Below are 16,505 nucleotides of genomic sequence, written 5' to 3' on the forward strand. Positions count from 1 at the left end.
CGCCAATAACTATCATTTAATCAAATCTTCTATACAGTAATTGGCATCCTAGTAAATAAACGAAAAACGCGGGAAAAATTAGTGCATCATGCATTTTTTAGCACAACAATGTCTGTTTAATTCATATAACTCACATTTACCTTTTTAGTTGTATTACACCTCCTTAAATATCTTATCACAAAGGTGCCAATCACAAAGACTTTAACAATATTTAGCTCAATATCTTAAACACCACAAGACATCGGCTGTTGACTTTCAAAGATGTATTTAAACTGTCAAGCCTGACGTGTGGAAATTACCACTGGGAAATAAACAATGTTGCCAGATTATATTAAGATTCGAAGGATTTAAAGATTTTTATTTATAATCTTAATAAAACACTATTTGTGAAATGGATGCCAATAACTATTAGAGTGCCAACAACTGTGCCTGTTACCCTACGCAATTTGTTATTTTTTATTATAACTTCTATACAGTGCATCGGTAAAGTAGCGGATAAATTCAATAAAAATGAAATGGACCGTTTCCGAAAAAAATTCCCGAACCCGTCGATTTTAATATTGGGTTTAGGGTTTTTCTACGTGGAAATTAAATATACAGGGTGACTCAAAAAACGATTTTTAAATGGAAACCACCATTTTTTAATGCAGAATCAGAAAGAACGCCTTTTTTTACAAAGGATATGTGGTATTATCGGCTCAAAATTTATACCAGGAAATTTGAACGGCGACATGCAATCTGAAATGCTATAGAGGTGTATCGAACCACTAAAAGTGCGAGAATTAGGACATCAGAGGGGCATACATGAAAATTTATCTTTAGAAGGACGCTTGCAATAATTCCAACAGGATGGAGCCCCTCCTCACTATGTACAGTGTTGGCCATAATAGTTGGAACTTTTGAAAATTTATTATATTTTGTGTGCCTTTTAATTAGCATTTTATTTTCTTAAGTTGTTGTACACGAAAAACTAGTGTTAATTAATTTAAATCTTGACAAAAATTCAGCACCAGTAGCAGTTCGGTATAAAAATGGAAACTTGGAACTAAATGATTTTTATTCAAAAACGACATAAAACATAACTTATTGAAACCATAATATTATAATTAATATTTGGTATGGTAACCCTTAGCATTAATTACTGCCTGCATACTTCTGGGCATTGATGCAATCAAATTTTCAATTATTTGTCTGTCAAGGCTTCAACAAGCTTATGAAATAGTTCATTAGCATTTTTGACTGTTCCAGATGCCCGAATTTTGCGATCCAGATGTTCCCATAAATTTTCAATCGGGTTTAAGTCTGGACTCTGGGACTCTCACTTTAAAACCATATCATGTTATCATGCTGGAATACAAAATTTACTGGCATAGACTCAAATGTGTAAGGCTCCATTATATTTCGCAAAATATCCCGATACATAAATCGATCCATTTTTCCCACAATTTTATGTATTGGCGCAGTACCATACCAAGAAAAGCATCCCCATACTATCACATTACCACCTCCATGTTTAACCGTAGGTCGGATAAACATCGGACAATCTTGTACAGTCCAGTTAAGATGATACATTGCAAATTGTAGGCGTAACTTGACATTTTTCTTCCGCAGCAAAGGTTTTTTAGCAGGTCTGTAGCTGTTAAGTCCACCAGAACACAATCGCCTTCTTACCGTTCTTGCAGAGACATTGGAAGGCTCATCTTCATTTAATTTTTGTAAAATTTTGGAGGATGACAAAAATGGGTCATTCTGGGAAATATTTAAAATTCGCCTATCTACACGGGCAATCGTGGCTTTAGGTCTTCCAGTGCTTTTACCTGGTACCACATTTCCAAATATACGATATGTCTTAATTATCCGTGACACGGTGTTCTAAGGAACGTTTAGTCTTTGAGTAATATTATGCTGCCTAACACCCTGATTGTAAAAATCTAAAATTCTTTGGCGAATGTCGCTGGAATAGGCCTTGCCTTTTCCCATGGTAACACAAAATAAAATAAATAAAAAGAACCCACTTGCACACTGGTGCGTCAAAGACTGTAAAATACATCTTTTATAAAAAGATCCAAGCATTTTGTCCAGCACAAAAATTTAAAGTATTTCTTATTGTCTGAAACAAGATAAGGTTGAAATTCTGGTATGCTCTTTTGTTTACTTATAAATATGTTTATTGATCGGACGTACAAAAAATAAAATATAAAACATTTAAAAAATTTAAAATTTTTAAAAGTTCCAACTTTTATGGCCAATACTGTAGTTCCCGTTAGGCAATGGTTGGATGATTATTATCCTAACTAGTGGATTGGATGAAGAGGTCCTCTTGAAGGCCACCTAGATTCCCGGATCTAACACCACCTACCTCTTGACTTTATTTAGTAGAGTCCTCTAAAATCTGTGGTTTTTAAACGTTACGCAACCTGTGTCACTAGAGCAAGTTCCAGCAGAGAATAGTTCAGGAATGCCATTTTTTCCATATCCAGAGAAACATTTGTAAATGTACGTGAAGAATTTAAAAGTAGACTTTATTATTGTCTTCAAAATAACGGAAATCATTTTTAACATTTAATTAAATAATAATAAAAATTTCAAAAAAATGTTTTTATTTATTGTTTTCTGTGATAAACAGAGATATCTCTTTCAAGAGCTTCAAGATAATGTATCATCTCACCTCTTTCTATTTAAGATTTTAAGTGTATCTCACCCTTTATATAGGGGTAGACCAAGTTAATATATGACATAACTTCAAATGGCCATAGCTCAAAAGAACACATTTTTAGAGATTCATTATTTTGCAAAATTTCATGACATTCGACTTCTTTCAAGCCTTCTAAGCGGAGTTATTTTAAATGTACAGCATGTAGGATGTCTCACTTTGGACACCACGGTTTTAACCAACCAACGTGACTTTTTTTTAACAAAATAGACTCTCTTGGTGAAAATAAGTTTCACTTTTAAGGGCGTGTCATATTTTAGGAAATATTGTCGTTTTTGGGTACTGGTTTCAAACTGAATAGATTGGGTCATAAATAGAACTTTTTAAAGACTTAGACCTATACAAATTACAAATTTTGCTCTTACCGTTCGTGCATATAAAGTGGCATATGGGCCCCCGGTAAGCCCAAATACGGTAGGTAAGGGTGTCCCATCGGCCAAGCAGACGGTCTCAGTATTCTCTCGTAATAAAGCTGCTCCTCAACTAATGGTAAAGGATAGTGGGCGTAAGGCGACGGGTAGCCGGCCGCCGCCATTTCTAAACCGACTGGCACTTGAGGTATCCTTAAACCACATTACAACGTAATCGTTGTTTTTTTTTTAATGTTTTGGTAAGTTTCTGATTTACTTACCGATGGTCTTCCGGTCTGTAGGGTTGAAAGCCGCTCCTGCCCAAATCGGCCATCGAATATCGATCGTGGGTGGTGGTGGTGGTGGCGGTGGTAAGTCGCGCCTCCACCGCGTTGGATCTCGATTGGTAAGACACTTCGGGGGCGGCGGCGGATACTTTTGGTTTTTCTGGTGGGGCGGATGCTGTTTTGAAAAGTTCCGAAAGGAATTAACCCTCTTTAGTTCACATGTTGAATTAATGAGAAGAAAATAGATGATGATTTTGTATATCTGCCATTTAGATGCGATAATTTTAAAAACAAATCAATAAATTGCTTGAAGTATTATAATGGTGTAGTATCGGTACTTAATGGGTATAATTTATATATCAATTTTAATATATCATTTTAATCATACTGAATATTGCGTAAGTACTTGCGTAGTCTGTACAAAATCTCACCACATATTCTTGAGAACAAAATGAACGATTTAAAGCAACTTACCTTAGTCCGAAATTGGATTTTAAACTACAGCACCGTAAAGTTAAAAAATGAAAATCGATCACATTGCATTTCTAATGGTTTCAAATGTCCGTAACTTTTTTCTTAGTGCAGTTTTTTACTTTTTTGTGAAAAAAAACCTAATCCTCAACAGTTTTTAAACCAAAATGACGCTTCCCTTAAAACCGGGTAAAGTTAGTTCGATGTCGCAATGGTATATTCAAATATTTTAAATAAAAAAAAATTCTTTTGTACTACCGTGAGAAAAGTGTTCACTTGACACACTTCCTAGGGTGCGTAAAGTTTCACTTTTTACGCACTAGTGCCTAAAAAAGTCATTTTATGTCGATTTTAATTGGACGTTTATTTCACATTCAATTTATAGTTTGTCAACACATGTTTTGACGTTTTTTTAACCGTAAAGTTCTTTAAGTGCGCAAAATAATTTGATATTTTTTTGATGTTTTCTTCGGTAGTTAAGGTTCAAAATGTTCAAAAGAAAAGAAATTCATATAACGTCTGCAGTAGCTCGAAGATTATTTGTTATTTATTTCCTATGCACATCCTTTTTTATGAAACAGTGTTTTTTTTTAAATAAATTTTAACAGAAGCCGCATTTTATACATACCTAGAAAATATTGTTAAGTCGGTTCCATATCTTCATAAATCACATTAATACACTATTGTTAAAATTTGACAACATTTAAATTTTTATTGCTTTCTCCATCATTTGTTATGGTAGCTGTATAATATAGCAATGAAGAATATACTGATACGTTATGAGTGTGGTTACTGTCAAGGGAATTGGCGAGTCTGTAAGGTTGTACGCAGAAAGATTTCTAAATCGTCGTGTTCCAGGCCATCCTATATTCTCTACAGTAGAAAAACGTCTTAATACTGCACCTAATACTGCCGAATATGGAAGGCAGCGTTTTGTGAAGGCTCCTGAACTTGAACATGAAATTTTGGAACGTGTTGAAGAGGATCCGGGAAACACTAGGTGAATAGGTATGGAAATGGGAATATTTAAAAATGTCGTTGATAGAGTGATCAGAGAACAGTTGTGCTTACCATAAGACGCCAATTCAAGATCTCTTACCTCAAGATCCTGCAATGCGCCTAAATTTTATTCTTGTATAAAAAGAAATAAATTTAAACTTTAGAAATGATATTCTGTTTAACCACGAACCTTGTTTCACTAGAACAGAGTACATAATTTTTATAATGAACACGTATATGCTGAAGAAAGAAAATCTGAAGTGTGACAATACTAAAATCTAAATTTATAAACATGCCTATGTAACATTTATTTGTAATCCTTTTTAATACAAATAAAACACATTTTTAAACTAAACCAAAAAGCAAAATCCATGCCGGACACAAGGTTCCGAAGGCTATTTATTTACGAACAGCACTGTAAATATATGTTTTTTCTAAACACATTTACTAAAATATGTAGAGATTAAGTCGATATTAAAAAAAAATTATTTGTCTAGCAATATTGTAAGAAAATGATCGTTTAAAGAATTCAGTTTTATGGGAATTTGAAGCGTTTTTCTTCAAAGATTCAAATGATGAATGTCAGTACTAAAAGAAAGCTTCCAATAAAGGTATGGTGGCCTACGGTTTTTTAAAATTTTATAATAAAAACACAATGAATGCATCAATCTGCGATTAGGCATATTTAGTCACTTTAGTTCACTCAACTTATGTGATACATGATTTCGTCTGCAAATACCAAAAATAAGTCGAATACATGAATTTTATATTCTTCTCTTTTCCTTATAGTCCAAGCACCAACCATAGACAACATCACAATAATTACATTGAGATAAAACTAGCGAGTCACAAAGGAGTTTTTTAATGTTTATATCTAGATATTGCCTATGAATATAAATATAAATAGCCTTTCTAAGGATTCCAGATACATGGTTTTTAAATCGAAGGGTAGAATCTACCATTAATCCCAAACTTTTACATTTAACACCGATCTATATTTGGTCATCATTTATTTTAATCTGATTCTGAATGTCACTGACAGTCGCTAAGTGGCCAATAAGAAGCATATTAGATTTTAGGGGGTTAATCTTGAGCAAATGTTTTAATCATATAAGAGACACTGCTTTTAGACCTTCGTTCATTTTACTTTCGGCATCTTTTAATTCATGGGCTAAAAATCAAAAGTAGAGTGGTTTATCATCCGCGTATAGATGGTACTTACAATATCGTAGTACTAAGTAAAATTGGCACGTGTCTATTGTAAATAAAAGAGGGCCCAGAATACTGCCTTGTGGGAACGCCGCAAGTCACCTCAAGAGCCTCTGACATTTCACCATCAAATTTAACTCTCTGAAATCTGTCATTTAGAAATGATTTGAAAAGATTCACTGCTACCTTACTGAACCTTACATATTAAGGCAAAATTGATGTCAGAATATGATGATCGACACAATCAAAGGCCTTACTATAGTCTAGTAATATCAAGGCCGTTGATCGGTCCTGTAATTCTTCCTCCAAGATTAACGGGAGAGATTGATCGGCAGCATATACAAAACACTTTACCGGATTTATTGGAAGATTTACCTTTTCAACTACGCAGAGATATGTGGTTTATACGCGATGGTGCTACACCAAATTTTTCATTAGATGTCAGAAATTATTTGAATAGTCGGTATTCAAATAATGAATAGGTAGAGGTAATGATGCCCCTCGTAAATTGGCCCCCGCGTTCTCCAGATTTGACTTTTCTGGATTTTTTTTTTCGGGGAACATATTAAATCTGTGGTATTCAAGATAAAGGTCAATAATGAGGAGGAACTGTGGCAACGCATTCAAGACGCAATAAATAATCTTCTAGCGAATGCAAAAGTTATGCATAGAGAGTTAGTTTGAGTTTTCTTAGGCGTGTATTTGTAAAAGTATTTTGAACAATTTTTATAAAATGCATATTATCTAATAATCTAATAAATTAATTTCGTGCTTAAATTAAATATATTTTTTTTAATTAAAAATGTTTGAATATACCATTGCCAAATCGAACATCTAAAAGCCGAAATATCGCGAAAGCGGATTTTAACTTTAGCGGCTTTTAACAAAAGGGCTATTTTTGTTTGAAATTGATGTTTTAATTTAACATGGCACTGAGAAAAAAATTATGGACAGTTTAAATCATTAGGGTGCAGTGTGAAGCGTCGTCCTCTGATGGCCACAGCGAAAGGGTCTGAATATAAATTTTTTAAAGTAATACGTTAAAAAATTGACATAAATGTAAATAAAATCGATTTTTCATTTTTACACTTTACCGTCCTGTAGATCGGAATAGAAGGAATTTCGGAACGATGGTAATATGTGGTGAGATTTTGTAAAGACCTTTTAGGGACACCCTGTATTATTACGTTATAAATTTTGGATAAACAATTAGGAATTGTAGGGAAATATAATTACTTTTTTGGCTGTTTTTTGAAGTATGACCTATTACTTTAACTGTCTCAACATATTATAATAGACTCCTAGATGTACCTAAGGGTTGTCGAGCCTTGAACTGTATTTTATATATATCATGGTTGATGATTTCCCTTTTTATTCCAAGCAATTGAAGTCAGACGCCATTCCCTATTTTTTTTCGTGCTCTTAGGTCAAGTGTAAAATCTTTTAAATTCCAGGCATTTGACGCCATTTTAAATTTAAAAGAAAAACTCACCACTTTCCCGAGTTCTATGAGCCGTGGGCGGCTCGACGACGCCCTCGGACCCCGGTACGTTTTGTTGCGCCAAATTCCTCAAAGCGGCGGCAAACGAGTGGTTGTACTGCGAGGCGGAACTGTGGGGCGGCGGTACCGAATGTGCGACCCCACGTGACGGTTTCGGATTGGAGAGTAACGAGGTGGCGGCCATTTGCTGTTGCTGCTGTTGTTGTCCTACGTTGCCGTTTGTTGAGGGGGCGGCGGGTACTGGCACCGCTGGAGGTAGTTTGTTGGGGCTGTTAGGTACACCTGAACGCGAGACAAGTAATTACTTAACTTAATTTACAGGGAGTTTTATCATAAAGACTTCATGTTTTTTTTTTAATAGAGAAAAGGATAAGAGAAATGTTTGCTCAAGTTGAGAGTGTCTAGAGTAAGAATTTTCTCTTTGATAAAATATGGTTTGCAGGACTCCCTAAATTTAAGTCCATACAAATATCTTAAAAAAGAATTACCCCAAAAAGAAACATCATATTTCAGCTGCGAGTCAATAAGTGCATAATAAACCTCTTTGGCTACTGCCATATTTAAAATTACTCCCAACTGTTCTGATTGCATAGGAGCCTGATGCCAGCCTAGAGCATAGCTGCTCAATGTGTTTATCAAACCTTAACCTCTTGTCAATAAGCAAGCCTGAAAAATTTATTAAAATCAGTCAGTCACCGTAATATTCTGTTCAACCATGCAGATATCATTTATATCACATTTGAAAATTAAAATATTCGTCATTGAAATATTAACTGATAAAGAGTTAGCGTCACACCATGTTTTAACCCTTGCCAAATCATCGGTAATTATTCTGCCAAGATAATGGGAATTAGTACCACTCTAGAAGAGTAGTGTCATCAGCAAAAGATGTACACTGGCCAACACTGAAGGCAAGTCATTTATATATGTAAGAAATAAAAGTTGATCTAGTATCGAGTCCTGAGGCACACCTGCTGCAACACCCAATTCCTCTGACCCAAAATGAGCAGAACGAACCCTCTGACATCTACCTGAGAAGAATGACTTTATAATTTTTAGAAGAATAAGTTTCGCAGCAGTATCTTATGTGAGACGCAATCAAAGGCTTTTGCCAGATTACAAAACACCATTGCAGCCCGCTCACCCTTGTTAAGGCTCAAGCAGAGTCTCTCCAGTATATGAAAAAGAGCATCATTGACATTTTTTGAAAATTGAAAACCAAACTGGCACCTATTTATTACATTACATTATTAGACTGCAAAAAAACGACCATCTTTTCCTTAAGTAGTTTTTCTATAACTGAAGATAATGAAGGTAGCAAAGATATTGGTCTATAGTCAGCTACAATAACATCCCCTTGCCTAAAAATTGGAATCATTACTGCTCGTTTTAGTAGGTCTGGAAATTCACCTCCTATGATGTGTCTATACAATCTGTCAGTTAGAACTAGCTAACTTATGTTAGAATTAGCTAGAACTCTAATTGACAATAATATGAGAAATAAAAAATGATTAATATAGTTTTTTCAATTGATAATTCTATGAGAATCTGTCACTCTGTCATGGCCTTCTTAAAAACATTGTTTCCATAAAGATTACCATGGGCTACTATTAAAATTAAAATAATAGGTAATTATTTTACGACAATTCTGTTATTTAATCATTTTTGAAATTGACTGTTGATGTTCCAACAAAAAAATAAAGCGGAATTTTTTATCTAGAAATATACAGTGTGTTGCAAAAAAACATAAGTTTATTTTTTATCCTAAAATTCTAAACTATTATAACAAACAGGTTATATAAATAGAATCGCGTTCTACGGAAAAAAATCCATCAAAACCATTTTTTACTTTTTCAATATGTTAAATAATAACGGAGATACAAGAAGAATACCAAAATCAGTAGATTAAAAACTATGGCAGCTGTGAAATTTTTGACAATGGCATATTTCGTTTCATTAAAGAGTATCAGAATAATACGAAAAGCGCAAGACACTGTCTTCTCTAGCAACCGAGATAACCTACAATTCGGGTATCAAATGCATTCATTTAGACTCAATACAATATTTGTCAGTATTCTCTTCTGGATATCATGATTTCTTCTAAATCGCTTTACTAGTTTTTGAGATTTCTGAGTTTGAATCATTTCGATTTTCAGACATGTTTCTAGAACTCTACCCCACAAAAATTCAAATATTTCCATTACTATAACCTGGATTGATTTAAAGTCAAGATAACATTTTTACAGTATACTTTTCTGAATATCATGCTTTTTACTTTATCTGAATAGCTTCACTAGTTTTTGAGATATCAGACTTTGAAGTGAGCCATCACTTTTAATATCAGACATATTCCTCGAAGACCACTCTCCAAAAACTCGGATATTTCCATAACTATAGCCACGGATTGATTCAAATCCGGGTCAATATTTCAATTCCAGGCCTCTACTGCTTAGAAGAAGAAATTTATTATTATTATTTATCACAAGCAGTAGAGATTGAATTGATTTCAGTTTGTTTAATCTAGACAGTTTTTTTTTATTTTCAGAGAGTAAAATAGCAATTTTTAATTCATTATTTTTGTTTATTCCAGGCAGTGTTTTACTTGATTTTAAGTTGTGAAATAACAAATTTCCTTGAATTTTAGGCCTCAACTGCCTGGAACAATAAAGTCATGATTTTTTTTTATTCTAGGCACTTTTCTGGGATTGTTTTTTAATTCTAAGCCTAATATTTTTCCTCAAATGTTTTCCGGATTTCAGGCAGTAGAGTAATAAATTTGCCTGAATTCTAGGCCTCAACTGTATGCAAAGAATATATCAAATAGTCAATTTTCCTAATTTCAGGCAGTAAGATAGAAATTTCTCTTTAATTCTAGGTTTCAAGTGCCTGGAAATATTAAATTGGTTATTTTTGTTTATTCCAGGCAGTGTTTTTCTTGATTTTAAGTTGTGAAATAACAAATTTTCTTGAATTTTAGGCCTCAACTGCCGCGAAGAATAAATTCATGATTTTTTTTATTCTAGGCACTTTTCTGGGCCTAATAATAAGTCTAATATTTTTTCTCAAGTTTTTTCCGGATTTCAGGCAGTAAAATAAGATTTTCCTTTAATTCTAGGTTTCGAGTGCCTGGAAATTATAATTAATTTTTTTATTCCAGAAAGTTCTTCAGATAGGCTTCGACTACTTCAATGTCTAACTTTTTCAAATTTGGACACCCTGTTCATGCAATTCATTTATCAATCACACTGAGTGAGTTTTAACAAGTTGAAATAAAAAAGGATACACAATCAACCCCTGTATTTTCAGCTCACAGTATTGCACATAAATAAAGTGAATTGACGTCACTTTTATAAGAAAAAATCGATAATAAAATAGCTTTTAAACCTGGCAACCTTCAAGATACGAAATTGTCGATCCTACCTTCAAACTGACGCTCCTGGTTCGACGGATAGGGCAGGAAATAAGGGTGTCGCAGTTCAAATTTGAAATCCATCACGTTCAGTTCACCATTAACCAAGAAACCCGAATAATTAGTGAAATATTGACGAAAAAAAATTAAAAACCGTCAAGGGTGTATCTATCTAGCGACGACGCGTCTATATTCTCGAAAGTGTGAAGTGATTTACTTGCCTACATGATTAATGCGAAATCATGCTTTCTTCTAAATAACTTTACTAGTTTTTGAAATTTCTGACTTTGAAGTGAGTTATCATTTCGATTATCAGACATGTTTCTCGAAGCCCACTCCACAAAAATTCAAATATTTCCACTACTATAACCTGGATTGATTTAGACTCAAGATAACATTTGTACAGTATACTTTCCTGAATATCATGCTTTTTAATTTATCTAAATAGCTTCACTAGCTTTTGAGATATCAGACTTTGAAGTGAGCCATCACTTTTATTATTAAATCTCCAATATTTCCATAACTATAGCCACGGATTGATTCAAATCCGGGACAATATTTCAATTCCAGGCCTCTACTGCTTAAAAGAAGAAATTTATTATTTTTATTTATCACAAGCAGTAGAGATTGAATTGATTTCAGTTTGTTTAATCCAGTCAGTTTTTTTTTAATTTTCAGAGAGTAAAATAGCATTTTTTTTAGAATTCTAGGCCTGAAATGCCTGGAAGAATATATCAAATAGTCTTTTCCTAATATCAGGCAGTAAGATAGCAAATTTTCTTTAATTATAGGTATGAAACGCCTGGAAATATTAAATTAATTATTTTTGTTTATTCCAGGCAGTGTTTTTCTTGATTTGTGTGAGTTGTAAAATAACAAATTTTCTTGAATTTTAGGCCTCAACTGCCTCGAAGAATAAATTCATGATTTTGTTAATTCTAGGCAATTTTCTGAATTGTTATTTTTAATTTTGAGCCTAATATTTTTCCTCAAATGTTTTCCGGATTTCAGGCAGTAGAGTAATAAATTTGCCTGAATTCTAGGTCTCAACTGTGTGGAAAGAATATATCAAATAGTCAATTTTTCTAATTTCAGGCAGTAAAATAAGAAATTTCTTCCTTTAATTCTAGGTTTCGAGTGCCTGGAAATTACAATAAATTTTTTTATTCCAGGAAGTTTTGTTTAGATAGGCCTCGACTATTTTACCTTTCAATGTCTAATTTTTTCAAATTTGTACACCCTGTTCATGCAATTCATTTATCAATCACACTGAGTGAGTTTTAACAAATTGAAATAAAAAAGGAAACACAATCAACCCCTGTATTTTCAGCTCACAGTATTGCACATAAATAAAGTGAATTGACGTTACTTTTATAAGAAAAAATCGATAATAAAATAGCTTTTAAACCTGGCAACCTTCAAGATACGAAATTGTCGATCCTACCTTCAAACTGACGCTCCTGGTTCGACGGATAGGGCAGGAAATAAGGGTGTCTCAGTTCAAATTTGAAATCCATCACGTTCAGTTCACCAATAACCAAGAAAACCGAATAATTAGCGAAATATTGACGAAAAAAAATTAAAAACCGTCAAGGGTGTATCTATCTAGCGACGACGCGTCTATATTCTCGAAAGTGTGAAGTGATTTACTTGCCTACATGATTAATGCGAAATCATGCTTTCTTCTAAATAACTTTACTAGTTTTTGAAATTTCTGACTTTGAGGCGAGTTATCATTCTGATTATCAGACATGTTTCTCGAACCCCACTCCACAAAAATTCAAATATTTCCATTACTATAACCTGGATTGATTTAGACTCAAGATAACATTTGTACAGTATACTTTTCTGAATATCATGCTTTTTACTTTGTCTAAATAACTTCACTAGTTTTCGAGATATCAGACTTTGAAGTGAGCCATCACTTTTAATATCAGACATATTCCTCGAAAACCACTCTCCAAAAACTCGGATATTTCCATAACTATAGCCACGGATTGATTCAAATCCGGGACAATATTTCAATTCCAGGCCTCTACTGCTTAAAAGAAGAAATTTATTATTTTTATTTATCACGAGCAGTAGATATTGAATTGATTTCAGTTTGCTTAATCTAGGCAGTTTTTTTTTTAATTTTCAGATAGTGAAATAGCATTTTTTTTAGAATTCTAGGCCTGAAATGCCTGGAAGAATATATCAAATAGTCTTTTCCTAATATCAGGCAGTAAGATAGCAAATTTTCTTTAATTATAGGTATGAAACGCCTGGAAATATTAAATTAATTATTTTTGTTTATTCCAGGCAGTGTTTTTCTTGATTTTAAGTTGTGAAATAACAAATTTTCTTGAATTTTAGGCCTTAACTGCCTCGAAGAATAAAGTCATGATTTCTTTTATTCTAGGCACTCATCTGGGATTGTTATTTTTAATTCTAAGCCTAATATTTTTCCTCAAATGTTTTCCGGATTTCAGGCAGTAGAGTAATAAATTTGCCTGAATTCTAGGCCTCAACTGTATGGAAAGAATATATCAAATAGTCAATTTTCCTAATTTCAGGCAGTAAAATAAGAAATTTCCTTTAATTCTAGGTTTCGAGTGCCTGGAAATTACAATACATTTTTTTATTCCAGGAAGTTTTGTTCAGGTAGGCCTCGACTATTTTATCCTTCAATGTCTATTTTTTCAAATTTGCACACCCTGTTCATGCAATTCATTGATACACACTGAGTGAATATAGACTAACTAACCCCCTGTATTATCTGCTCATAATATTGAACATAAATAAAGTGAATTGACGCCACAAGTTACTTTTATAAGAAAAAATCGATAATAAAATAGCTTTTAAACCTGGCCAACCTTCAAGATACGAAATTGTCGATCCTACCTTCAAACTGACGCTCATGGTTCGACGGATAGGGCAGGAAATAAGGGTGTCTCAGTTCAAATTTGAAATCCATCACGTTCGGTTCACCATTAACCAGGAAAACCGAATAATTAGCGAAATATTGACGAAAAAAAATTAAAAACCGTCAAGGGTGTATCTATCTAGCGACGACGCGTCGTTATTCTCGAAAGTGAAGCGATTTACTTGCCGAGGCCAAACCGAAGAACTCGTCTTGATTCCGCCCGGGGGGGTATGTGACACTGGGGAGAAGGGAGGGATGGAGTTGCATCCCTTTTGTGCGGGAAAAAGGCGGCGAGGGGTTTATTGGATGTTGTCGGAAGAGGGAGTGAGGAAGCAGGACCGGCTTACACGTGAATGCACTGATTTTTCAATAAAATGTTTAGAACACTGTCGGCCATTTATACCAATAGTTGAATAGAAGTCCATATTTTGTAGGAGAATGTGTATATAAAGATTACAAAATGGGGAAGTCTTTATCTCCAAGAAAAATGCATGTAGGTCACTTAGGTAAATGTATTATGCATTTCGGCTGTGTAAACCGCCATTATCAGATACTAAAATAAAATACAGGTAATTCAAGACAGTTTTAAGACTTACCAGAACATTACAAAAAACATATACGTTCATCAAATAAACCAAAAATTACCCGTTATCGGAAATAAAAACAACAATAAATAAAAGAATTAAAATTAAAAACGTAGCACAATAAGGACATCTACGATTCAAAATATAAAATTTAAACTTTCATCAACGAACATTTAAGACTTATCACCCAAACTTAATTCTTTCTAGAACACTGTAACTCGAGAAATCTCCATTTTATTAGACACCAAAAAATGTACATATTCGTTTTGTACGGAAGCGAATTATAAACTTTCGAAAAAATAGTTGTCAGTCCGTCCCTGTTTGGTAATAAATCCCGTAGAAATCCGGGATCCTTCCCTATCGTTCCCGGATAACGTCTATATTTGCCCACTTCTCGCCGCTTTAACACTCCATTATCCCCGCATCGGGGGTTTGCTGCCACCCTTATAGGCCTTTGTCGTCTCGATATCTTTCTTGGGCGAGGGTGAATTTTTTTTTTTTTTTTTTTTTTTAAGGAACAAAGAAGTTTTAATTTTAAGGAATTTTCTCGTTTTATGGGTAAGTTATGCGGGTTTTTGTTTGTCCGTTATCATCAGGGACAGGGCGTCCTATAAAAATGTTTAAGGGTTGTTTACTTATTATACAGGGTCCTGCAACAGTGCGTCGGTCTTCCATAAAGCCTAAAAAAATAAGGTTTAAAATTTCTAACCTCTTAAAAAAATGTTGGGACCAGCGCATATCTGGAAAATATTTTGAAGTATATAGGGTGCTTCAAAAAAGTAGGGCGATATAAGCAGCATTTTTTTTAAATGGAATGCCATTCTTTTTATTTTATTTTTAAGACCGCCTTAGGCTACCTAGTATACGCGCTAAATATGGCTGCTTTATCATGCGCAGTTTGACTGCAATAATTTTTTTTATAAACAAAATCTAAAAATCATTACATCATTTAATTTTATCTTGATACTAGAAATGTTAATTCAATGTCAATATTGAACTTAATTGGGATTCTAGAAGAATGGAGAATTACTTTGACTTAAATTGTTTCCTTCTGTCATATACAGGGTGTTCGTAGTTAGCAATCATATTTTACTCTGAATGTTCGAGTCCAAGAAAAAAGAAATGTCCCAATAATCTAGGAAATGAGATAAAAAAAATGGCTTGAAATGCCAAAAAGCCGTGAAGAAGTGAAGTATGAGCCCAAAAGCTTGGAAGTCATTAATTCAAAATCCTGGGTGTCCACTTCAAATAACGGAAGACGCAACATTACTTGCTTTTCTATATACAAGTATAAAAAGCACGCTTACGTCACTCCTTTGCCTAAATGATCGCAACCTAAGGAATTGAAAGATCTGCGCTCAATATAATCATTCTTTTCTTTATAAGCATTCTTCCAACAGTCAGGTTTTCGAAAAGGATATAGCTGTGCTACAGCTATAGCTGACGTAACTGATAATATCTTTCAAGCATGGGATGAGGATAAATTTACTGCTCTTATTTTGCTAGACTATACAAAGGCTTTTGACCTCATAATCAATTCTTTTGTCTATCTTGCATTATATCGGCTTTTCAAATTGTGTAGTTAAATTTTTTGAGTAATCGTCGACAGCAACCAGTTTTGGAAAGTTCCAAATCTAATACTATACCTCTACTTGTAGGTGTCCCTCAAGGAAGTATATTAGGACCACTTCTTTATACAATTTATATTTGCCGATTTCAAGACTTTTTAAAATTGTGTAATTACCATTTGTATTACCATTACCAGTAAAGTAACAGTAGTAACATTTAGTAAATGAACTAAGAGGTAAACGGCGCAATATTGTAAAGGTAAATATTGAACCTGATAGGCTGAATAACTTCTACTGTACCATAGGTAGTAACATAGCAAGTCAAATTCAGGGTTTTTCCAGATTCTTTCTTCTTTTTGCCAACTGATCTAGTTGAGCTTAAGTCTACTCTAAAGGAGATAAAGAAGAAAAATACGTCTGGCTATGATGAACTTAATGTACGGTTATTTTTCAATTTACCTGATTCGGCACTGGAGGTACTTGTATCTGCAATTAATCATTCTTTCAAT

The 16,505-nt window shown here is 33.7% G+C and overlaps 1 protein-coding gene across 4 annotated transcripts in view; it reads right to left on the minus strand.

Annotated features, from left to right (window-relative positions):
* Positions 1–16,505, minus strand: part of LOC126734172 (uncharacterized) — a 121,688-nt gene that overhangs the window by 26,480 nt on the left and 78,703 nt on the right. For all 4 annotated transcript variants that reach the window (XM_050437713.1, XM_050437711.1, XM_050437712.1 and 1 more), the window contains 3 exons: positions 7,522–7,812; positions 3,345–3,525; positions 3,079–3,276 (listed from right to left, as the gene is read on the minus strand). In XM_050437713.1, the coding sequence (XP_050293670.1) occupies positions 3,079–3,276; positions 3,345–3,525; positions 7,522–7,812 (670 nt within the window). The remainder of the gene's footprint in view (positions 1–3,078; positions 3,277–3,344; positions 3,526–7,521; positions 7,813–16,505) is intronic.

This window comes from Anthonomus grandis, chromosome 3, assembly GCF_022605725.1.
Source record: "Anthonomus grandis grandis chromosome 3, icAntGran1.3, whole genome shotgun sequence".
NCBI classification, from domain to species: domain Eukaryota; kingdom Metazoa; phylum Arthropoda; class Insecta; order Coleoptera; family Curculionidae; genus Anthonomus; species Anthonomus grandis.